The following is a 26,133-nucleotide window of genomic DNA, read 5'->3' as shown; positions in this document are numbered from 1 at the left end:
AGATGTACAAACCTAATGAATCTGTACTTACTTCAGCAAACGCAGGTGTGATTATCATAGACAAGCAGCTCAGGGTTTGCACAAGATCTTGCTCCTTTGAACAAATAGTATAGTTATACACATGAATTTAAAAGTCATTCATATTTTTCTTAGTTATTCTATAACAAATGTGCACTAATTTGAATCCTCCTCGCCAAAAGACTCAATATAAGGCAAGTCTCCACGCTTTCTTCCCCTTGCTAATTCCCATCCATCATCCAGAAGGCCTCTAACTTGTAGGATTACAACATACACTCATGATTCCACTGGGTTTATGTATCTCTTGGTAAAATCATTTAAAAATACACCAATGGCCACTTAAATGAATTCTATGACCTTTTCGTAATTAGCTCAAAAAATGGCAAATGAAGCATCCTATGGACACAACGAGGTAGACAGGCATTTAGGGTTATTCAATTCTAACAATTTTAGGCCATCATAATATCACTATGTAGTTCAAAACAGTCTGTCAAGAGGAAGTGATCATCTCCATGTACGTACTGCCCCATTCTGTAGTTTCTTTGGATCAGGCTTCTTTCGCACGGTGGTGAAGCTCCATTCAGGATGAGTACTATTTTCCCTGCTGGTGGATTCCCTAAAGAGATTCCCAAAGATATTTCTATAAGTTCCTAAACAATTCAGCTTGGTGAAAATACCAAATCAATGCAGCCAGACTCTGAAGAGAGAACTGCCCCAATGTATAAAAAATCATAGTATAAAAAGCATTTGATCTTAGTTTCAGGTAGATATTACATTTTACTGAAGAGGAGCAGTGGTTCTCAACTCTAAGTGTGCATCAGAATCACATGTGGAGGCCTCTTATATATAAAGCCCTGACCCGCCCCTCCCCACTGACTGGACCAGAATCTCTCGTAGTACAGCTTGTGATTTTATTAAGGCTTCATGGGCAACTCTCATGGGCAGCTAAGGCCAATAAGTATTAGAACAGGGTAGAAAACTATCCTGATATTTTTTTATCCCTTTTAAAAGTTGGGCAATTTCTCATAAATGCAGGACTCTGAGAGTATCATGTAAAGAAATTTGGTATTGCCTTTGTGCCAATTCAGCCAGTGGAGGAGTAAATTCTAGTATAGCCTACAGACTTTCCACATTTGCATTAAGTTATGGATTTAGAGGCTAAAATGTTAATGTAAATGCTACAATTAAAAAACAGTGCAGAGGCCAGCCCTGTGGCCTAGTGGTTAAGTTCAGTGCACTCTGCTTCAGCAGCCTGGGTTCGTAGGTTTGGACCCTGGGTGCGGACCTACACCATTTGTCAGCAACACTGTGGTGGCAACCCACGTATAAAATAGAGGAAGACTGGCACAGATGTTAGCTCAGGGCTAATCTTCCCCAAGCAAAAAAAAAAAAAAAGGAGGAATATTGGCAACAGATGTTAGCTCAGAGCTAATCTTCCTCAGCAAAAAACAAACAAACAAAAAACTGGTGCAATTTTTAAGCAGGTACAAATCATATATAAATGAATATTTAAATGTACCAGTCTGATCATGGTTTGGTACATGGCCAAGATGTGGGAAAGACCTGGCAGTCAGTTCTCCAGAGGGATTTTGCAGGTTGCCACCGAAGTATGAGAAGACATAGCCCCTTATCACTTTGGGCAAACTAATATAACACCTTTAATCAAACCTTGTTCCAAAATTTTGTAATATACTCAAGTATCCACTAGGGGTTAGACCAAGACCATTTAAAACTAGAGCAGTTCACTTCTAAGAAAAACATGTTTCCAAATTCATTGTATTTAACAGACTATAATTTTAAAACATTTTCCGTTTCGAAAGTGAAACTTTAGGATATGGTTTATATTTTATACTAGAGAAAGCATATTGGATCATAGTTAAAAGAGATGCAATATTAAAATGGGCTACCTACATAAAAATGAAATAATTTGTACATACGAATCAGAGCCCTCAGAATCAGATTCATCGTCACTGTGTCCTTCGGCCTTCCATCTCTTAAATCGATCTATCAGTTCAGTCAGATAAGAAGTCTTCTTTGAATTTTTTACAATGAATTTGTGTTTCAGAAGCTCTTTAGCTGTAGGACGCTGAGGAAAACAACGAAGGATGCATGAATATTTCTAGGCTCTTTGTGATTACTAGGGGTAATGAGAAATCATTTCAGTTATTCAGCTGAAAGGCGAAAAAGTATGTCTGTAGACATAAGAAAAACTAAAATGCTGTAGGACAATAGCTAATCCTATTTTTGAAGTGGCTCAAGGCAACCAAATTAAATTCACTACTTTGGTACCAATTTGTTAAAGCCCAAGGGGCAAAAAATGGCCTATGTACCAGCAGATCGGCAGGTAGGGCCTTCTCAAAAGCAGAGAAACACAGGAAGGATTTTGAAAATAAAAATTTAAAAACATCTCAAAATAGCACTTTCAAATATTTTTATTTACTGTAAATTGAAAAAACAGATGAAAACTAGCAAGGCTGTAACTTTGTTATTATCTGCACACATCCTATGATCTTCAGATTCATCCCGCATCTATCACACATTCATTCCTACTGAATCTCAAAGCCTATACCCGGTGCTGCAGGGGATATTTCTCCCTAGTATTTTATTAATATTAGAATATTTATTATTGACTTAAAAACAGTTGCATCAAACTTAGTTCTTGTATATTTCTACTTTCTAGAAGTCACCAGGCAGCTTTATTTTAAAAACAATAAAACAACGATAATCAAATTTGCCAGGTAAATGAGTGGAGCTCACTAGACTTCAGGAAAAGTATACAACTTCATGTTGGAATTCCGAAACATTAAGTGAAAAAATAGTGAAACGCAAACAAAACTTTTTGTGCAAATGAAAACACAGCTGAATAAAAACCATTGCAAATAGTTACACATATGCTTTAATCATGATATCCTATAAAATAAACATTATTTCCCAAACTTCTTTCCCCTCGAAATAGGAAATGATCAATAGAATAAGGAAGAAGCTAGGGATGACGAAAGAGATGCAGGGGAAGGAGAAAAGGAACTAAGGAAGTTGTGAAGAACTGAACAGAATTAGCAATACAGAGGGAAGAGCCAGGTTCCTGGCATCCTGGAGAATTGTCACATGCACTGTAATTCCTCACTGTGGAAAAAAACCACATCTGCTCTATGGAGATCGGATAATAGAAAACAGTAGTGATAGCAATATATACTCACAAATGACGGATCTTTGTTCAGGCAAGCATCAATAAACTCCTTAAAGGACTTAGTAAATTCTCCGACGAGAGTCGGAGGATTGTTTTTCGGAATAAGAAACAGAACTCTCATCGGATGCATGTCGGAGTTAGGCGGCTCTCCCTTGGCTAGCTCAATAGCAGTGATTCCCAATGACCAAATGTCAGCCTAAGGCAAGAGACAGAAAAAATTACCTTGAAACTCCGTTCCAACACCCGGCCACAAAATAACCTGTGCAATCTAATGGTCATGTGATATTAAAGCATCTCAAGAAATGTGGTGTTAAATTTTTATTAATAGAACTCATTTATTTTAAAAAATTATCAAATTCCCTACTTTGGGCCAGGTACCACATTCTAGGCACTGAGGATTCAGGGGGTGAATAAACGAGACAAAAATCCCTGCTCTCAAGGGGCTTATGTTCTAGTAGAAGAAACACATAAATAAACAAACAGTATCATGTCAGATGGTGCTAAGTTCTGTGAAAAAAAAATAAATCAGGATAAAAGAATAATGAATGGGGCCGGCCCGGTGGTGCAGTGGTTAAGTGCACATGTTCTGCTTCGGCAACCCGGGGTTCGCCGGTTTGGATCCCAGGTGCGGACATGGCACCACTTGGCAAGCCAAGCCGGGATAGGCGTCCCACATATAAAGTAGAGAAAGATGGGCATGGATGTTAGCTCAGGGCTAATCTTCCTCAAAAAAAAAAAAAAAAAGGAATGAATGATGGGGTCAAGGGGCTGCATATTTACACAGGATGGCTAGGGAAGACTTCTGTGTACGTAATGTTTAAGCAGAGACCTGATTGGGAGGAAGGTTATTCCAGACAGAGGGAAGGGCAAGTGCAAAGGTCCTGAGGCCAGAGTGTACTGCTATGTTTGCAAAACAGCAATGAGGCCACTATGGCTGAAGCAGATAGAATATAGAGGAGAGTGATAGGAGATGAGACTGGAGAGGCAGACAAGGGCCAGATCACAGAGAGGCATGTATGTGAAAGGGCGGACTTTGGATTTTATTCCAAGTGGGATGGAATGCCACTGAAGGGAATAGAATCCAAATATTACCAGCATCAAGAGAACTTATGATTTAGCAGCAACATCTGACATAATTCTGGCTTTAAGAATACTTTAGGGGGCCGGCCCTGTGGCCGAGTGGTTAAGTTCATGCTCCGCTGCCATGGCCCAGGGTTTAGCCGGTTCGGATCCTGGGCACGGACATGGCACCGCTCGTCAGGCCACGTTGAGGCGGCGTCCCACATGCCACAACTAGAAGGACCAACAACTAAAATATACAGCTGTGTACTAGGGGGGATTTGGGCAGAAAAAGCAGGAAAAAAAGATTGGCAACAGTTGTTAGCTCAGGTGCCAATCTTTAAAAAAAAAGAATACTTTAAAAGGAAGGAAAATTAAGGCAGTTGATTAAACAGGATAGTAAGCTATATAAAACTTATTATTAAAAAGAGAAGAGTTTGTACAGGCAACACTTTACTTTTGAGTCATAAGCCGACTGTTGAATAACTTCAGGAGCCATCCAAAATGGTGTTCCCACAAAGGTATTTCTTTTAATTTGTGTATCTGTCAGCTGGCCAGCAACTCCAAAGTCAGCAAGTTTAACATCCCCTTGTTCTGAGAGCAAGACATTGGCGGCTAGGAGGAAAAAGGAAACAAACAAAAATTACCCCTCAGCTTCCTCAGAATGCATCTATTTTTCTCAGGTTCATATTAGATGTTTGTGTACCTTTTATGTCTCGGTGAATTTTCTTTTCTGAATGCAGATAGTCCAGACCTTTCAAAATTTCCTTTAGCATGGTAGCAATCTGGAACTCATCAAATGGACCAGCTCGCAGCTTAGGGCAAAAACACACACACGTACACGCATAAATGTTTGGAACAATAAAGTTCAAACTTGATATTAGCTTTGAAATAAGGGAATCACTTAGATATATGAAGAAGTTCTGTTTATTAAACCAATCTTTAAACAAATGATCAAAAATGTAAAAGGTGAGGGAAGAGAGTAAAAAAGTTAAGTCAAAGGGCTGAAGGAGTTTTTAAATGATTAGATTTAATCTTGACAGATAATATAAGCAGTGTCACCTATATACTAGCTCCAAATCCTGAGGTTCTTAAATCTTTGACATAAAGATTTAAGAAATACGCTTAAATAATGACAGACTAGCTTTCTCTTCTTCAGATAGGAAAAAAGAAATCAGCTACTTAAAGTTTGGCATTTGTTGTTTAAAAGCTATTAAATATTTATAGTGAACTGATTTTTAGATCAGACAGTCCATAAGATTTCCGCAGCAACCCAATTTGATTGTGTAGGTCCACTGCAACACGGTTCTTAGAATTTATGTATTTCAATAACATTGGAAAGCATAGAGCTTTTCTGAGGCTCCAATTTAAAATCTAGCCAGGAATTTAATAATTAAACTATTCAGACTTTCATTGTAAAAAAAAAATTATCAAATCATGGAGGGATACAGTTTTTCAAATAACTGTAACACATTTCCCTTTCTTTCCCCATCCCTGTACCGAAGCCAATAGTTCCAAACTGGAATATAAGGAAAGCAATGATTAGGTTTCAGGAGAACTTGTAATGGAATATCTGAAAATCTCTCTTTAAAATACATGGTTATTTTAAAATTCTGGTACCTCATAAAGCACAAACAGTGGACTGTACAATATTATTACAGGAAAAGGGTGGGAATCTAAAGTCAGAGCTGAGGTAGAGTTCTGTTTGCTGGCAGGAGGGAAGAGGTGGTGAAAATCAAACATCGCCCACTCTGCCTCACACTGGGAGGGATTCACAGCTCTTTGGCACCTTGTGTATTTCATCTTTCATGAATGCCGTATTTATTCTGAATAAAGGGCACTTTTATGTTGAAATTTAACAGCTTAAAATAGAACCCATACTTTGGTCTCACTATTTAATATTAACTGTGGTCTGGGTATACAGTAGACTCCAGGGACATCCGTAGTTCAATAGGTGCCTTTCCTAGGTAACATTATCTATTTACTCTCAAATCTATCAACTTCCACCCCAAAAGTTTCTATTTAAACGGTAATGATTAAAGTCATTCTAAAAGGTGAAAATGGCATGTTATTTTATCGATTCTGGCAATGAAATTCTGAGGTACTAACCAAATAAGTGAAAGACAAACATCATACTACCAAAAATTGGTACTTCATGGGGCCGGACTCATGGCCAAGTGGTTAAGTTCGTGCACTCTGCTTCGGCAACAAGGGGTTTGCTGGTTTGGATCCTGGGCGCAGACCTAGCACCCCTTATCACGCCATGCTGAGGCAGCGTCCCACATGGAAGAACTAGAAGAACCTACAACTAGGATATACAGCTATGTATTGGGGGGCTTTCGGGAGAAAAAAGAAGAGGAAGATTGGCAACAGATGTTAGCTCAGGGCCAATCTTCCTCACAGAAAAAAAAAGACTCACTGATGTTCCCTTAAAAATATTAGTACTTATCATCAGTGATCATAAAATTTTGACAGGACCAGAGGAGGTATACCCTCAGTTACTTAAGAAATTGGGAAAGGTCCTTAATAAGGGGTAATAGCTAACATTCTGAAGGACTTCTAAAACGGCCTGGACAAGCCAGTGTATTACCTAATACAGAATTTTAAAAATGTATTTAAGGAAAAACAAACAAAAAAGGGGTCCTAAACACCCATTAGCTTATCTGGTATATTTAGGTCCAGTTTAAAATTCAGTAAAAGTAAAACCTCAATTTACTGGGTCCTGGAAGAAGAATGGAAGGGGAGACTCCATAGCAAGGAAATGGGAATGTGATGGTGGGACAGTTGGGTTTTTCTCATTAATTATCAGACAGAAAACTATCCCAAACCTTGTGGTAAAAAGGTTTCCTTAGTCATGTTGATAACTATTAGAAAAAGGCGAAAAAAAGGGAGTTGGAAAGAGAAGGAAGGTAAAGTAGATGGAACAAAGATTGTTTTTTTTAATTTCTAATGTAACGTTGGGAGAGAGAATCCCAAGATCTTGGTCCACTGTCCTTGGAGTGCATAATTGAACTCCTCTCCAATGACTGAAGACTGCGCCTTGTCCCCAAGAGCTAATACCTCTGCCTTCAGGGCAGTTTACCCGCCGTGGGTAATTTGCCTGTCAGCTGAGGATATGCAAGAGAGGACTATTGGCTCTTTCAAAGATTGTATACTTATGGGCTTGGGGATTTTCCTTACGTTCCTTTGACTTCCAGCCGGTCCCTAATGCAGCATGTTATGCTATGCCTTCTCTTATGGTTATGCATATTGTTTCCAACTTTTTTCCTTGGTACTCAAGTTTTATTCTATTAACCACATTACATGTGTTTTTATTGTAAGCCACTGCAACTCTTATTGGAAAGAAGGGAGGTAGAATAAATTCAATACGATAACATACAGTATGCTCCAAGTCTGTTCACATACAACTAATTTTTTTTCAAGAATGGTAAGGAATCTTAAGATATACAGTATATAATGTTGACATAAATTATGTCATAATAATATTCCATTAGTCAGGCCCCAGTTTAAAGTGATAAACACTCTCAGATCAGTATCCCTCTTGTTTTCTCTTGTTCCTGGTAGCAGTGCCCTCCTCTAAGCCTAATCTTTTCTTAGGCCCTCCAAATGCTAGCATTATTTGTACAGAACTATACATAGAGAAGAAATAGCACATTTTCTCATCATTTGCTCTCCCTACAATGTTCAGTTAAATGAGGTTTATAATTAAATCACAATATTATTGAATTCTAGAGCTAGAAAAACAAAACTAGAAAGATTGCTAATCGAATTTCTTCATTGAACATCTGAGGAAATTAAGGCACAGATGTTAAATGGCTTGCCCAAAATTAGCCAGCTAGCCTGGCAGAACCAGGACTAGGACCTAGGACTCCTGATTTTTAGCTACTACAGTGCTAAGAGCATTTAAGTTTGTTGAATTTATGTTAATTTGGTACCTATTCTCCTAGGCAGAGATCAGAACGGCAGGATAAGATTAAGATCTTACAATCATTTCGTTCAGAGACTTCATAAAACTGACCAAACTCCCACTGGGGGACACAGATTGTGTCAGTTAGGACTGGGCCAGTGTCCAATGCTTAACATGGCTAGCAGTGATTCTGATGAAAGCAGTGGACTAGCTTTGCCAATGCCTACAAAACGGGGAAGAGACATGGTGAGCACCTCAGGGGACCAGATAAGGTAACTGTGGTAAATTTGGAAAGGGCTCTTCATATTTAAAAAGAGAAAGGAGGATCGTGGAGCAATTATGAGGCTTTTTGTGGAGGTAACGTAAAAATTATTGTACAATAAAACTACGTGACAAGACAAATAGAAATGAGATCACTTAACTTCAAGAGGAGAATGAGAGCTGACTCCATATGCATGAAGGATTATTATACAAAGAAACTCCAGTTGTGTTCTCTCACGAGAGAGGAGAGAGAAAGAAAAAATGAGCTCAAGCTTTAGGATCAAGAATTAGATTAGACACGAGGAAGGATTACCTAACTCAGCAACTGATTAAACTAAGATGAATTCCTAGAAGGAGATGAGGCTCTCCATCAAGTTTAATTACCATTTATTCAGAACGGTTTAAGTATGGTTCTGTCTAAAGGAAAGAGAATCTCTTATGGTCATTTCTGTTCATAGGATCATTTGAAACTTTGGAGTCATTGGCAGTCAGGCTTAACGCCCTTTAAAAATAATCACTTTCAGTTAGGAAAACTCATCTCCACTTAAAAAATAAGAATTAAAATATTACTTGATGATCTTACTCATCAAAACATTTTATTTTTAGAAACAGCATACTCTAATTTTAAAGGCAGAAGCAAGCTAATATGTCATATAATATTCAAGATGGAAGAAAACTTAGAAATAGCTTAGTGAAACGTCTTTGTTTTATAGGACAGCCAATTGCAAGGAATTTATGGGTCTGGTTCTGTCACAGATTCAGTTATGAATAAATCCAGCCCTAAAACCTCAAACTCCCATAGGGCAGCCCAGTGGTCATTCTACTGCACAAAGTTGCCTCTAATAATTCATATTGAATTTTAAATACAATTTATTTTCATATTAATAAAGATTTTAAAAGGGTAAAAAAACAACATTGGTAGAATCACACTAACATGAGGAAAACAACCAGCGTTTCTCAAAATCATTTTGTGAGTGAACACGGCTTCACTGTGTGGAACTTTTCCTACACACTGCAGGATTTTAGCATCCTCATCCCTGCCCACTAAAATGGCTGGAGCACTCCAAGACATTGTGACAAGCAAAAATGCCATCACATTTCCAAGTGACCTATAGAGAGGCAGAGAGAACTCTGTCGAGCCCTGGGTCTGTAGACCTACTTGGTCAGAACCTAGGAAGCACTTGTGGTGACAGTTATCTGAATTATCTATTTTTAAAAATCTAAGAATACACAGTCTTTTCAGGGATAAACTTGCAAAGTAAAACTCTAAACTGACATCAATCGTCACACACTTATTCCTCATTTGGGGGGCTTTATTTTATTAAGCTATTTGCATTTCTTATATGCTCTAAGAATGTCAGCAACATGCTCAATCCTGCAATACAGCTGGGTCAACACAAGTGTGGTGGTCCTAAAGAAAGAGTTTACTTTGAACACATTAACTAAAGCAACCACTTAGCTTGCCCAAAAGTTGTTCTTTACTCCAATTAAAAGAAAAGTTAAAGTATGGATGTGGATGTGTGTCTGTAATTATTTAAAAATACTTACAAGGTCCAGTGCTGAACCGCCACCCAGATATTCCATTATTATCCATAATTTTGAACCCTGTAAAAGCCATGAAACAATTTCATAATTAGAAACCCGAGCAAAATAACATACGAGCATAAATGTTAAATCTGACATACTAATGTACTGGTTCTAAAATACAGGTTATAAGTTAGTTGTTTGGAACCAGAATATTTTTTCTATAGAACATTACAAATGAAAGTAAAATTCTGAGTCTTGACCCTCCCTCAAACTTATTTAGCCTATGATACGGCTAAATAAATAACAATTATTTCTTATTGTTAAACTGTTAGCATTTTTTACATAACCCAGAAAAAATAACCATAGTTTTAAATGATTATTTTGAATGATGCTATCGAAAAGAAAAGATAGTTACGTGAAAAAATGAGGAGGTAAATGGAGACTTGGAGAAATTTTGAATGGGGCTTCTGGATGCTTCCCATGTGATTTTAGAGTTTGAGGACACTGGATATTTTGTTTTCTTTCGGTTTTTGGCTTTTGTTTGAATGTACTTTACAACATTTTTTTTTTTTGAGGAAGATTAGCTCTGAGCTAACATCTGCCGCCAATCCTCCTCTTTTTGCTGAGGAAGACTGGCCCTGAGCTAACATCCATGCCCATCTTCTTCTACTTTATATGTGGGACGCCTGTCACAACATGGCTTGACAAGTGGTATGTAGGTCCACACCTGAGATCCGAACTGGTGAACCCTGGGCCACCGAAGCAGAACGTGCAAACTTAACTACTATGCCACTGGGTCGGCCCCAAATGTACTTTACAACTTTTATCAGCCATGATTAGTGGGCATTTTTGGTACATATTTGGAACCTAGAAAGAATTTGGCTTACCCCCACTGCCCGAGGTAAATGGATAAGAGAAAGGGATTGTGCAGCTTAAAAAGCATATGATTACTCCAGGTAGAATTAACTTCACTGTAAGTTGTGCACGAGGAAATGAGGCTCATGGGGGAGTACATGGGAGTATATGAATCCCAAAACAGATGTACACACACACACACACACACATACACACACACATCATTCAGCTCTATCAGATAAAAACCGGAATAAACCATTAAATCTTTTTTTCTTTGAGCTATAGCTTGAAATACAAGGGACACGTCTCTATACCATTTCATGAGCGGTATTCTCCGAATTTTTGTGGGACCACAAAATTGACTGGAAGTGGAATGGTTGGTTTTACTATACTGGCAAGTAGTCAAGTTGTGAATGGATTGTGTTCCAAAGTCCATTTTTAAGTGAGATGTTTGGAATTTGGAAAGCAAGCATTTTTCCATAAAAATAATGTCTAGGTTCCTGGGGTAGTCCCCCTCAAAAGACAATTTAACACAAAGGGATCCATAGTACAGCTTAAAGAGTACCAAAGAAACTAACTACTATTTATACTGTAACAGTGTTTCTAGGGGAAAAATGTATTCAGTGTTGTGCTTCAACCTGAGATGCCAGGAACACATTTCTCACCTTTATAGCCCCAGCTGTGTGATGAAGATTCTCAAGCTACTGCTGGTAGGCCTCAAACTCTAAAATTCCAGGGAAGTACTCAGGAGTTCCATTTAACATTTCCAAGTGTTTCCATGAGGCTCAGGCTTTATCATGGCAGAGAATGGACTCCAGCAACATGATGAGTGTTTAGGCAGTAGTATGGGGTATGTAGCCTAAGTTAGGGACCGAGGAGGGAGGGCTCAGTTGAATTAAGGTGAAAGGATTCCTCCTTTGTTTTTTGAGGCTGCCCCTATGTAGGATGTATAAGAGAAGAGAGGAACAATGTGCCTTCCCCCTAATCTCCACATCCACTCTCTCCTGTCACAGCAGGTCAGCTTGAACTGAGGAAAGAAAGAGCTGAGAGTCTTCGCTAGCAGCGATGTCTACAGTAGGAAAGAGAGAAATAAATCTCCATAATAGTGGGGAGGAAAGAGGAGTTCTAGAAATCATTCATGTAACTTGTTATTATGTATAGAAATTAGGCACTCAGAGAATTATGAACCTGATGTGTCTTTATACTTTTTTCAAGAGAAGAAAAAAGTGTTTCTCACAATGCCATATAGCCTGAGAATTTTTCTTTTGCCACAAGCTTGTTTCTAATAAGTACTGTATTCTACCTTATGAATTTAGAATGCTTCCCATTCACCTGACATTTAAAAGAAAAAGGTCTTATAAAACATGTTTACCTGTTTTGCGGTTTTTCCAAGTTAAAAACAATGTGTGGGGGTTTTTTGGGTACCAATTCAAAACAGAAACTTACCAACTGTTCTTCGCTAAAAATTATTCATAGAAAGCTTAAAATGTTATTAAAGTTATGACTAAGCAACTTCCAGATCTGAAAAGAAGGCTTCCTCCTAGCAAGCAAGCTGTTCAGTGGAACTAGGACTCTTCTGAGACAGGCAGGGAACCAGAGCTGCCTGCCTGATAGCTTTTCTGGCTGCTTCCTTCTGATTACCACTTCAGGAGATAAGCCTCACTGGAGGATGGCCATAGATCTGAGCATTCAGAAGAGTGCTAGGCAGGCACTGGGACTGAAGCAAGGGCTGAGTGGGCTCAGGCAGGAATGGTGAGCTGGTGGGGCTTCTCCCTGCTCAAGGAAGCTTAACCCACAGAGGCTCCTCTCACCAGTTCCTTGTCCACCGCAGGTCTCGATGAAAACACCCATCGTAAACAAAACAAAACGAAAAAACCTAGACCCTGTGTTTGTATTTTTGGGGGGAACTACAACTTCTACCTTTGATTTCTGATAAAAGATGTTTGTGTTGGAGAATGCAAATAAGTATGTTTTGTTTGCTTTTAAATAATTTAAAAGGCGAAGATGATTTATCTACATACACTTCCAAAAGAGCCAAGTGACTGTAAACTATAACCATACATCCAGTACATTTAAGCACAGGAAGTCCCTAAAGGAAAAAATCCACTTCTCCACTTCCAAAATGATCCGCATATTTTAACAAAGGGTTGGAGGAGTAAGTCTAAAGTCCTGCGTCAGCATGGGTAGTCAGTTAGGGGTTAAGAAATGGCTCTGTTCCAAAATTCAGAATGCCTAAAGAGTAAGTACAGACATTCCTTGATTTATGATGGGATTACATCTTGATAAACCCTTTGTAAGTTGAAAATGCGTTTAATAGGCCTAACCTACCGAACATCCTAGCTTAGCCTAGCCTACCTTAAACATGCTCAGAACACCGACATTAGCCTACAGTTGGGCAAAATCATCTAACACAAAGCTTATTTTATAATAAAGCATTGAACATCTCATGTAATTTATTGAACACTGTACTAAAAGTGACAAACAGAACGGTTGTCTGAGTCCAGAATGGTTGTCACTGTATCGGTCATTTACTCTCATGATTGCGTGGCTGACTGGGAGCTGCGGCTCGCTGCCTTTGCCCAGCATCACACAAGAGCGTTGTACCACATATTGTCAGTGTGGGAAAAGATCAAAACTCAAAATTAGAAATATGGTTTCTACTCAACATGTAATACCTTCGCATCATTATAAAGTTGACAAATCGTAAGTTAAACCACTATAAGTCAGGGACTGTCCATACTCTATACAAATCTAGTGTAACAAATACTTGTACTATTTACTGAGGAGAAGTTGAAGCCTAGTGTTAACAAATTACTGGTGTCTGAAGTATCAACTCTGTCACCCCATGAGGCCTTTGAATCCCACTGTTGGTCGCGAAAACAGACACTTGGCCAAAGCGGGGAGAAATGCTACTACAGAACTTAGAACTCATTTGTTGATAGAAAAGCCACTTAAAATACTCATTATATGTATTTGAGAGATCATCATTGTACTATATAGCAAGTATATGTTGAATTAAGTGGGCTAGTCTGTGGATCCAATAGCCAATCTTAACACTGACCACATAAACGAGCATGTATAATAAGCCAGTCACCAAAGGACAAACGTTGTATGATTCCACTTATATGAGGAACCTAGAGGAGTGAAATTCATAGAGACAGAAAGTACAGTGGTAGCTACCAAACTATGGTAAGAAGAGAATGAGGAGTTACAGCTTGAGGTGTATAGAGTTTCAGTTGGGGAAATGAAAAAGTTCTGGAGATGGATAGTGGTGATTGTTGGTTGCACAACAACTTGAATGTGTTTAATGCCACAGAACTGTACACTTAAAATGGTTAAAATGGTAAATTTTGTGATGTATATTTTACCACAATAAAAAAGAAACAGTATATGAAATTTTATAGAGCTGGAAGGGACAGTAGAGATCATCTTGCCAGATACTTTACCACCTCCGAATCATTTTCCTCTAGTCTAGAATGCCTTGTCTATACCCCACCTTCACATCCCAACTCCCAGCAAAATCATACTCAAGACCCAGTTCAAATGCTACCAGTTTTAGGATTATTCCACTTGATGTACCTACAGATAAGCATATATGAGGCAAGTTAGATAGACCTATCTGGGGCTAAGAGGAGAGGCAGGAAACAGAGACATGAATTTAGAGGTTGTCAGAATAAAGTGAATGAGACCGACAGGCCAAATACGCACAATGAGAGGAATACACACAGTAGGCATTCAATAAATGTCTGCTGAATTGAATCTAACATGGGGCTTCTTAGAGGTGTGTGATATGAACTTTAAAGCTATTCTTATTTTGAGGAAAAATCATCCTAAGAAGGAGAAAATGTGTCCCACTTCAATTTCCTTCAAGTTTTATAAGAAAACTCCAAAATTTTTAAAAATTAAAGAATATTCCAGAAACATTCATCATACACCAGAAACAAGCACACACAGAAGTCTCAGAAAAAATAATGAGAAGGCTACAAAACTGTATAGACTCTATTCTGGAAATATTTTACTTCAATCATTTATATCAGTGGTGGTGGTATGTGGAGGGGGGCATATTTCCTTAACACGAACAGAAATCTAAAGGCAATTTTCAGCAGCAAAGAAAGGCACGATTCAAATTCTACTCAATGCCTGAGTGAGCTTCATTTTAAGATTTACATCGAACCAGAAAAAATATTTAAAGATTATAAAAGATTTTTCCAATATCATGAGATCAGAAGGGAAAGGTTTGCTTACTTTAGCCCTCTTCATAAAGACTAACTTTGTCTCTCAAGAAAATCTGCAGTGAACTAAAATTAAAGGAAAATACTGTGGTCATACTGATGTGTTTGTCTGGTTTTTACTCTTGTTTTTAAAAATGAAGTTATACAGTGAGCTCAGTCAAAATGAATACCTAGTACATTTTTGCATGTTTCAAGGAAATCACTGCAAGTGCATACAGTTTCAGAGAGCATATAATTTAGTCTCAAATGCAATAACCTTTCCTCTAGCTTACAGTGAGGTCTTGGTTATGTATGATATTCTGTGTAAGGACAATCTGAGAAAAACCCATATCCTACTTTACTCAATTAACTCGACTCACAAAATCTCCCATGTCATCTGAAACGGAAGGATGGGTCACAGTAAGAACATAAGTCGATTGATAATGCAGCTCTCTGATGGCACTTAGACGATGTAGCCTTGAATTACATTAACTGCATTAAACAGAACCCTGTTATATTTGATACGATTTTAGTTAACAAAAAAAAAAGTAAGCCCACAAAGTCACCCTATGTTTTAATATTAATGGAAAATAAACAAGTTGGTCAATTTAAGAAAGTAATTTAAATAAACAGTATTAAAAGGTTATAAAAGCATAAGATTTTTCTTTGTGCATATATGTGTACATCCATATAGAGATAATACACAAACACATATTTGTTTACTTTAACATAAACAGATTCAGGATAAAAATGATAAATAATAGGCCAGCTGTGAATTTCTAGAATTTATCATGAAATGACATGTTTTTCAAAGTAGTCTTTCACATCATGGACTTTAATTAATCGTGGGTAAAACAGATAAAAATAATCCAGTTTAATCCTTTAAGAAGACATCATGGATAATGGTTTTATATCACTGATTGGCCTGAGAACATTCTGCAATCAAAATTTGGACAAAACAAACTATCCATTCTTTTACATTTAAAGATCAGGTATGTATTGGGTGACCGGTACATGCGCACTATGAGGGGAATTCTTTTTAAACATGAAATCTTATGAATCAATAATACAAACAGAGCTATAATTTATTTTCCATGAGAGTACTGAATATGAATAAACAAAGGCTATAAGCAACCAACCAAACAGGCATGCCATTCAGTACTCATTTTCAATATAATATAGAATAGCCAATTTTAAATAGGCTTATTTAATATTTTAAGTCAGTTACCAAAAATAGCTTATCTGTTACAGGTGTCTAAAAATAGCAAGGGTTCAGGTTTGCTCTGGAGTGGGTCTGGAATTACCAGGATTTAATCCAGAAAGAGTAAACCAGAACAAGCAAACACACACACACACACGAGACGACAAATTCCTGGGGCTGCCTACAACCAAGACTGCTATGGGAATTAGCAGGGGGACCTAAAACTAGTGAGACTGGGTGACAATAGATAGGATTCCTAAAGAAGAATCTGATCCACTAAATAAGGTTTTTAGAAAAGAATACCAAAGCAAAATACGCCACAAAGAATCTAATAATTGCGTATATAGTAAAATAGAGTAACGGCTAATACTTAGAAGTAAATTGGATAAGAATTACCAGCAGTATCACCTCCTCTTGGAAGCCTTTGCTTCACACAACCCCCCAAAAAATGACAGAAGTGACTACTTGCTTATTTGTGCCCCATCTGTACCTTATACATACTTAATCACAGAATCTGTACCATTTTAGTGCACTATGGCACTGTGAGCTCCGTAATGGCAGGAGTGAGTTGCTCATTTTTCTATCTCTAGCATCTAGTACAGTATAAGACACATAGTGACTGGCTGTTTAATGATTCATTCTACTATGCATTCATTCCACATTAATATAATTCATGTAATATTAGAATAAATCACGCATCATAAAAAGGCAGTAAAATTGATGACGAATTTCTACATCAGTATTGATTAATATAAATAGATTATCCTAGGGTTTATTGGTCAGCAGAACGTAAAAATATAGAATTAATTTTTATGCAGGCTAACAGCATGATGAGTTATAAACACACCCTTTTTGGCCTAGAGATAGATGAACCAAAAACCAACCAAACAAAACGCCCTTCCCCCATTGTAAACCCAGAAAAGCAAGGATCTAACTAACACTGCCTTCCTTTGAAAAATTTCAACACAAGCACAGAAATTTTTTATTTTAAAATAATTTAAACTCTAACATAAGCTAGATGTTTCTACCTATTTATTCTTCACATTTCAATAGATACCAATCCTGACTTCGAACTCTGGAACCCAAGAACTCTTGGGTTTTACTAACCAAAGAGTTTATTGTTATGCAGAAACATCTCCATCTGCTGGAACTTTAATGTCTGTTAATTCCACGGAAACTAAAAATCCAACTTTTCTTCTTTGGAGGAGGTGGGGAACAGATATTATTCCATTTAATTCCATTTCAACAAATATTTATTATGTGCTTAAGATGTGCCATGCCCTATACTGAGTGATGTAAAAACCAAGACTGGTTGAGCTATAAACTCTCTGCCATCAAGGAGCTCACAACCTGGAGGGACAGAGAGATGTGTAAATAACCACTGTAACTCAGCGGAATAAGTGACATACAGTATTTACATATTCCATCAATTCTGAGGTTGAGACAGACTGGATCATCAAGAATAATGTATGAAAGCCCAGGGGGAAAGCTCTTTTCTGACAAAGGATATGTCTCAAGGACCAGCTACATTTCTGCTCCTCCATCAACTCAGAAGTTCAGGTGTGGAAAAATGGTGCAGCTGAGGACTGGGATGCATTCAGGATACAGCTGCTAAATCGAAAAACAGTCTATTTGGCACTATAAATGGAGCTGGATTCTGCCTGGAGGCCAAAGACTGCCAAATCCTAATTTAAGACATTGCCTTTCAAAAAATAGAATTTAAAAAAAAAACAAAGAAAAACTTATAATGAAAATACCTTATGACTTAAATAATATAGCACACACATTACCTTTAAATATGATCCATAGTATTTTGTTACATATGAGCTGTCGCACTGACTCAAAACAGTTATTTCTTGCTGAATGTCTTCAATTTCATCTTCGGCTTCCTCGAGGTCTATGATTTTAATAGCAACCACTTGCTGGGTACGGTTATCAATTCCTTTGAAAACTTCTCCAAAGGAGCCTTTCCCAATGCGTTCTAATTTTGTGAACAGTTCTTCTGGATCGGCTATATTATTCTACCGGGGGGAGAGAGAAAGAAAGGAGAGAAGGAATGTTTTGCAGCACATTTGTTTAAATGAAGGAAAATAAATCAGATAAGACATCACACATTTTTCAAAAGAATACAAACTCCCTTGACTCTGCACATGTGCTTTGTTGGAACAACTGCAATCCTAAACAGCCAGCCAGTCCATATTCTACTGAATCGCCCACACTAACTGAGTTGAGCTGATCCTACCACCACAAACAATCCCACAGAGCAAATGTTGTCTCTGGTGCCTGCAAAATGGACAGGAACTTTTAAGAATACACAATTTGCACATCAATGCAATGGTAGCGACAGTGAGAGAACCTAACATCCTATCATCAAAACATTACCCTTTAACTCTCCTCTCTCTCCAGCTCGGACATCCCAATCACCCCACCTGTACTTCTAAACCAGCATGTAAACAGCACAGAACACTCGAGAATTTACAAGTCTTTTTTTCTTTACGTGGGATTCTATCCATATGCAATGTTCTCATCAATGGCCGAAATAAGATTCTATAGCTTCATCATAATTGCTAGTACTCATGAGGGAAATGGTAATATGTTGAACTCCCACAACTCATCTCACAGTGGGAATCCATAATAAGTCAAAATTTTGCTACAATAAAATCTGGAATCAAGCATAGGTTTTTAGGTTAACAAATGTATAGGCATGACTTAGATTGACAAATTCACTGTCCTTTCCCGATTTGGAAATATCCTTTGTCTTATACAATTTTGAATTAAAATTTTATTCCCACAAGACAATTTTTATATCCTTACTTAAACTCATATTGCTGAATAAATGCTACTGATAAAGTAGAAACACAAGATTTCCAAACCTCCCTCCCCATAGGAACACTATTAAGTTATACTTAGGTGCTTAATTAGTCTACGTCTTAAACTTTACTTTGAGCTCCTTAAAAATATAGGAGGATGCTATCTAGTTTTGGTGAGCTGTCTATATTTAATCTGTCAATCTGACCTAGATTATCTGTTCATTTGCTATAATGTTACCTAGTCCTCAATTTCAGGAGATAATTACAGAACCAGTATGTTTCCTTATATCTTCTCTTATTAGAGAAAGACATCATTAAAGGTTACTAGTTTTCTCTCAAGTTCTTTGTACCATCATCACCAAATAGATCCGCTAGTACTCCAGTAAACTGCACACCTTTGAGTAACTTAAATACTTACGACTGTTTTTAAAGAATTTCACCAACCTTTCTTTTTCAACCTGCCTAAAATACAATTTGCACATGACCTGCTTACTTTACAAGCTTCCCCTTCTTGATTGGATTTTTTCCACTTCTAAAAGATGCACTTTCTATGTAGTAGTCTCTGATATTGCAAGCCACTTGTTATCCCCACCTACCTCGAGCACCCACACGAAGCAAATACATTTTGACCTTCCTGTATAGGCTTTTAAAAATAATTTAGACTTCTTGTAGGTTGCAAATGTCTCTTTAATGCTCACATTTTGTTATAATACCTTCTCCAAAACTTGAGTATCATCATTATTGGTTCCCTTGGCATTGTAGCTCATTGTGATTACTATTACACAGTAGCTAACCCACAAGTTACCTCTTCCTACTTTTGGTGATGGTTCTTGTCTTTCTATTACCTGGCAGCAAAAATACTCACCAAACAGCTTGGTGGTAAGTTTGCCTCCCTATAACTTATTAAATTCGGTGGATTTGGAAAAATAAAAAAATCAAATCTTTCAGTTTTTCTCATGTAACTACAAATCTAAAAGTTGTAAATATACCATTGATTAAAAAATACATAGTACGTACTTTCTGATAACACATTCTGGACTAAGAAGTGTTTTCGTTAACTTTAAAACCAGAAATTTTTGTTGCAAGAAACAAAGATTAAATCCTAATGTTCATAATTCATGTTTTAAAAGGATTTGACTGAAACAATCAGCCCCAGGGAGCACACAGCTGCTCTTGCTTTCTACAATAAATGAGTTCCTGAAAGTATGTAAATCAAAGATTTAAAAAATCAAGTCACATTTTGCATTTTAAAGAAACTCTGAAGTGAATCCTAACTCATCAATATAGTTTAAGATTTTAAATCAATGAATACCAAGTTGGAGAAAGATCTATCATTTACACAATGTTTGCACTTCCCACTCTTTTATTTGGGGACTAAAACTTCTCATGAAAAACCCAAACTTTCAGAATGGAGGGAATCATGAGAACGAGCGTTCACTAGTATAACCTCGCCTCCTTGACTACCTGAGGGATAGGTCCCTGCCCTATTTACCAATTCCTGAATCGTGGATAGATAATACCTAAGTATTATCTCACCAGCTTCTTAAATCAAAGCGTCCTAAGTCTTTATTAAGACAGATTTCTTTTCTGTTTTTCATACCAGGGCAAAAGTCAAGAAAATAAACGGTAAACATCCGAAGTAATGCAATTTAAAAGCTACCTATACAAAGAACCTGATTTGCCCAATCATCCACATCACTCTTCTTCAGAGCCTCTAAGAAAATCAAGTCAAGTCAGCTCCCTCTCCACTCAATCAAATATTCTTTGAAGAATATTAAAATTTCCAAATCTTTCTATCTCTACTGCAAAATTATAGTTTACTACTATATTTGTATTTGCATTGCCTTCTCAAAGAGTTAGCCCAGGAAGGAGCTCTAAATTCTGCAGCAACAAATAGGAGGAATTACTAAATTCACTTCACATTGATTTACAAACTATTAGTAGACGATTTATATGTGCCCCTCAAAAATATGTCCGTGAAAATGAAAACCTGACAGAGTCACCTCAGGACATTCTCACGAGCCCTTCGCACTCTCTACCTCTCCTTTGCTTGGATTTGGACTCTTCAGTTCTAAGCACACTGTTACAAATTTGCCTTTTTTTTATTTTTTAAAGATTGGCATCTGAGCTAACAACAGTTGCCAATCTTCTTTTTTTTCCTGCTTTTTCTCCCCAAATCCCCCCAGTACATAGTTGTATATTTTAGTTGTGGGTCCTTCTGGTTGTGGCATGTGAGACGCCGCCTCAGTGTGGCCTGACGAGTGGTACCATGTCCGCACCCAGGATCCGAACTGGTGAAACCCCGGGCCGCCGAAGCGGAGCACACGAACTTAACCACTCGGCCACGGGGCCGGCCTCTACAAATTTAAGTCTTAGACAGAAGGTATCATTACCACTAAAACAACAACAACAATAACAAGGACCTTTCAGTAGGGAAATACTCTTAGGAAGTCCAAAATGGAAAAATGCAAGATGATCCTCTTGCTTGTCTCCTGTGGAAAGTCAGGGGCAGATGGAAGAAGACTTCCTGCACACTTCACTCACAGAATCAGAGGCTGGAAGAACTCTTAAAGGTTCTCTAAGTGCTCTCCAGTCCTGGCTGCAAATTAGAAGCACAAGCACAACTTTTAAAATGCAGATACCTAGGCCTTATTCCAAAATTACTGAGTCAGAATCTCTAAGATTGAGGCCCAGCAATCAGTATTTTTTTTTTAAAAAAAGTACTACAAACTATTCCCTATGTAGTCATTTTGGCACCAGTCTTAAGATCAGCATTTAGGAACCATGGAGTAGACACATCTGAAATTTGTATCGTTGATTACGGGGAACCCATTACCCTTATTTTCCCCCAGGCAAGCACACGGCTCTCTTCTAACTCTGCACACTGTAAGTGGACAACTTGGAGAGGAAAATAAAACTAAGAGGACTTTGGTATTTATATATACATACCTATATTTTAAAAATTAAGTCTGCTATACTTCTTCTAAGAACACCTCTCTGAAGTTAGTACCTACTCTCAAAATATGACCAGACACGTAGTATGTACCAAAACACACACAATAGATCCCATACTCTTTGTCTATGTATTCTCGAACATTTTCTTTACCCAGTATAGTCTATGTAATAATAGGGTGTATAACAAGTTAAGATTTAATTGATGACAGTTTTGAGGTAACAGTCAACATTGCTAAGGAGTGAAAATTTAGTCCTAGTTAGCCAGTAGAAAGTAGGTACGAATCATGGAGCGGGATGTAGGAGAGGACAAAAGATTTCCTTGATTCTCTTGGTGTCCCTGGCCGGGTCTGAAAATTAAACTGACAGAGACAGATGGACAGAAGTATATAAATTTATTTAATATAAGTTTTATGTGACATGGGAGCCTCCATAAGGAAGTGAAGGCTCGAGGAAATGGTTAAACTTGTGGGTTTTTATGCGAGGTTTGATGAAGTGTGGAAAGTCGTGGGAAGATGTGATAGGGCCAAGAGTATGAGCTAAGTGTAGTAAACCGGGGGAAGCTCAGCGAGGTGTGTTTGTTCAGATTCTTCTTGGCGTGTCGTTGTCTTTGGAGACAAGGATGCTCCTTTCCTCTGGGTATAGGGAGAGCACCTCTCACATGAGGGTCTCAGGATCTGCTTCAGGGGAGAGAGGGGGAGTGACAGTGACCTTCGTGCTTCTGCAGTTTCTCAAACTCCTTCAGCTTCAAATATTCAATATGCCAAGGTGCTATATTTTGGGGTAGCGTGTTCTGAACCCCATGAGGGGGCATTAGGAATAAGTGATCGGGATAAACAAGAAAATTATAGACTGAATTAGAATTAGCCTTGAGGTTCTAACAGAATGGAGACCTGGAGAGCCAAAGGTGGGAAAGAACCAAAGTTAAAAAATATAGTTTCTTTGAATCTGCAGTAGCTAAGTAAGACCTCTAGTCTGGAGCCGAGAGTGAACACATAATAGATTTAGGGAAGAGACGATAGATTTCTCAGAAGATTTGACTAGGAAGGGTTGAGTTCAGGTGAAAGGACCTTCAAGAACCAAGAACCAAGAAGAGCAAGGTTGAACTCTAAGTTTTGCACTTGCCTCCCTATCTTAATAAAATCCATACTATGAATGCTCTTTGCTATAAAGATACTTTTTGCACTTTGCAAAGACTGATCTGTGTATAGGCCTTTCAGTGACTCACTGATGAGGAGGGGTATATGGGAAATGATGAGCAAAGAATGTGCTAATGATATAAAGGCTTAGAAAGGAAGACCTCTTACGCTCTTCAAATTCTCAAGCGGTAACACCAGGAGTGACAGCAGTGAACTCAAGATGCCCTGACAATCACAGAGAGTAACTGAAAACTTTAGCCTAATGATGTACTAAAAACTAGAGGCATACCCAGTTAGCTACCTATTTAAATTGCTCAGATTAGTTCTCCCAAATTAGAGAGGAAAGGCTTTTCTGGATTACTTCCATCTCTATAGTATTACCTGTCATCTAACAAGTAGGGTGCATATAAATATAAGTTATTCTCTAGTGGATCTACGAGCTTCAAATTCAATTAGTTCTATTATGATTGACTATGTTAAGATTTTTCAACTGCCCTATGAACATTGCCTCAAAAGTTTGTTGAGTGCTTCCTAATCAAGATACTGTCAGAAGAAAAAAAATATTAAAAATCAACAGCCATATACCTCTTAGTACTGCTTGAGTTCAAGAAAGACCACAGGACACCATCTGTCTTTTTAAAGTGCCATATATGATCTAAGCACAAATTGACTTCTCCCTGGATGGAACTACAACAGTCATAGGCTTTTAGAGCTGGAAGGAAATGTATAGGTCATTTAATCCAACTCCAATAAAGCAACAAGTATTTATTGTATGCCTTCTGTGTCCTAGGTTAATATCACCTAATGGAAACCATGAAATTTAAGGCCATTTATGCCAAAGTGATGGTAGAGGTAGGGAGAGGTTAAGAAGGGAAGCAGAAATCCTGGAATTAAAAGAATTATAGAATCTTTGAGATGAACAGGAATTTAGCAAACATCTGGTCACAAATCTATTTTTACAGAGAGAAAACTGTAGTCCAGAGAGGTTATAAATTGTTTAAGGATATACGGCAGTTAACTAGCGGCAAAGCTCAAACTTGAACTCAAGTCTCCTGACTCTTAAATCTAAGGTTCTTTCACTACAACTTGGGTTAATTTGTAACTTAAACTCTACTCTTTTGCTATAAAACCAAGATTATTTTCCACTATGAACAGATCATACAATTGTCTAATGTCTACTTAGTAATAGCCCTACATTTAAAGAATTTGAAAAAATTTAAACTTAAAAGCATTTGAAAAACTCAAAATAGGACTTTCCTATTCTTTGAATGCTATGAATTCTTATAATTTATTTTATTAATGTAATTTTTTGAATTTGAAAAAGTTTAAACAAAAGCATTTGAAAAACTCAAAATAGGACTTTCCTATTCTTTGAATGCTATGATTGCTTATAATTTGTGAACCTCTACACAATTGACTGATCCCTGCATATATGCACAATTACCAAATACTTCATACTACAATCTTTCAGAGAAGCGACCTGCATGTAATCTTGCCTTTCTGGCAAAGTTACGATTCTCAGCCCATTTTTGTCCATGTCAATAACCAGACGAGAATGGGCCAGCTTCTAGAGCATGGGAAACAAGGTAGGGCTGGTATTCTATACTATGATTCCCATAGGATCCAATGTCCAGAAGCCAACAGCTCCAATGTCAGCTTTATCAGTGATTTATTATAGAATTCAGTAGCCCTTAACACTAAGGTTTTCAGTTCTCTTCATAAAAAAAGACTCTCAAATTGATGAAATTGTCCAAGAATAAAAATAATAATTCTGTGCTAGGTTATATATAGGCATAGAATTGTTCAAATGACCGTATGACTACTCAGATTACTTTAACAATGAGAAGGATAAAACAAACTCATAGAGACTTTTGAAGAATGTGATGTTAGAGTATTTCTCCACTTTGTACAACCTCAGGTTCATATTACAAGCATCTGATGAAATTTTATGGAATTCTTTTTGTTTTTTTTAAAGATTTTATTTTTTTTCCTTTTTGTCCCCAAAGCCCCCCGGTACATAGTTGTATATTCTTAGCTGTGGGTCCTTCTAGTTGTAGCATGTGGGATGCCGCCTCAGCGTGGTTTGATGAGCAGTGCCATGTCTGCGCCCAGGATTCGAACCGCCGAAACATTGGGCTGCCTGCAGCAGAACACGCGAACTTAACCACTCGGCCACGGGGCTGGCCCCCTATGGAATTCTTAAGACACCTCTGTGATTTATATTACTGAAGTAAAATATTTAGCTTCACTATATTTAGCATATGACAGAATAAGAACTAAGATAATTATGTCTGTATACGTCTCAAATTAAACATGAAGAATTGGGCTTGAGGTCAAACTTCTTTGGGTGGTCAGTCATTTGAGTTTGCATTTCCATGTTTATGAGAGCTCAAAATATTTATCTAAGCACATAAAGAAAATATTCTTAGTTTACCTATTTTTATGGCATACTCACATTTTTACATCTCTCTCAAAGGTTATTATAACCTGCTTTTGCAACATAAAGTGGAAGTCAAATTGTCTCATTTTACATATATGCAATGGGATAAATGAACGTAGTCAGAAATGTAGTTACAACAACCCTGGGCTTCCTTGTGGTCATCAGACAGCATTTTATCAACTCACAGCTGAGTTCCTGTCTTTACTCACTCACCTAAAAGGCAGTTTTGAGCAGCAAAGCAGCCCTGGTCTTAATGGCAAAGGATAAAGTCAAAGGTCTCATGCAGTAATATTTTGTACTCTTAAGGCAACAATTTAAACTTTCAGCAATATTGTGCCTAGCAACAAGAAAAATGTGTTCATCAGGCAAATATATAATTAGATTTATAAGTACTTTTTCATCTTCTCTTTATTTTATTATTTCTATTTTTAAATGTACCTCATTAGCAAAAATACTTAGAATGCAAATATTTTAGTAAAGGATAACTTCATTAAAATTATTACAAAGGTTTTGACATAGCTGCATGAATAACACAGCCATTTGAGGAGTTTATCCTGATTAATAAT

At 37.5% G+C, this 26,133-nt stretch overlaps 1 protein-coding gene across 1 annotated transcript in view; it reads right to left on the bottom strand.

Moving 5' to 3' along the window:
- Positions 1–26,133, bottom strand: part of STK26 (serine/threonine kinase 26) — a 49,812-nt gene that overhangs the window by 3,007 nt on the left and 20,672 nt on the right. The window contains exons 3-10 of the mRNA XM_070605667.1: positions 18,017–18,247; positions 9,981–10,037; positions 4,971–5,079; positions 4,722–4,879; positions 3,216–3,401; positions 1,956–2,104; positions 541–634; positions 32–94 (exon numbers count right to left, since the gene is read on the bottom strand). Coding sequence (XP_070461768.1) covers positions 32–94; positions 541–634; positions 1,956–2,104; positions 3,216–3,401; positions 4,722–4,879; positions 4,971–5,079; positions 9,981–10,037; positions 18,017–18,247 — 1,047 coding nt within the window. The remainder of the gene's footprint in view (positions 1–31; positions 95–540; positions 635–1,955; positions 2,105–3,215; positions 3,402–4,721; positions 4,880–4,970; positions 5,080–9,980; positions 10,038–18,016; positions 18,248–26,133) is intronic.

This window comes from Equus przewalskii, chromosome X (assembly GCF_037783145.1).
Source record: "Equus przewalskii isolate Varuska chromosome X, EquPr2, whole genome shotgun sequence".
Taxonomy (NCBI): domain Eukaryota; kingdom Metazoa; phylum Chordata; class Mammalia; order Perissodactyla; family Equidae; genus Equus; species Equus przewalskii.
The sequence above is the reverse complement of the archived record's forward strand: the minus strand, read 5'-3'. Positions and strand labels throughout refer to the sequence as shown.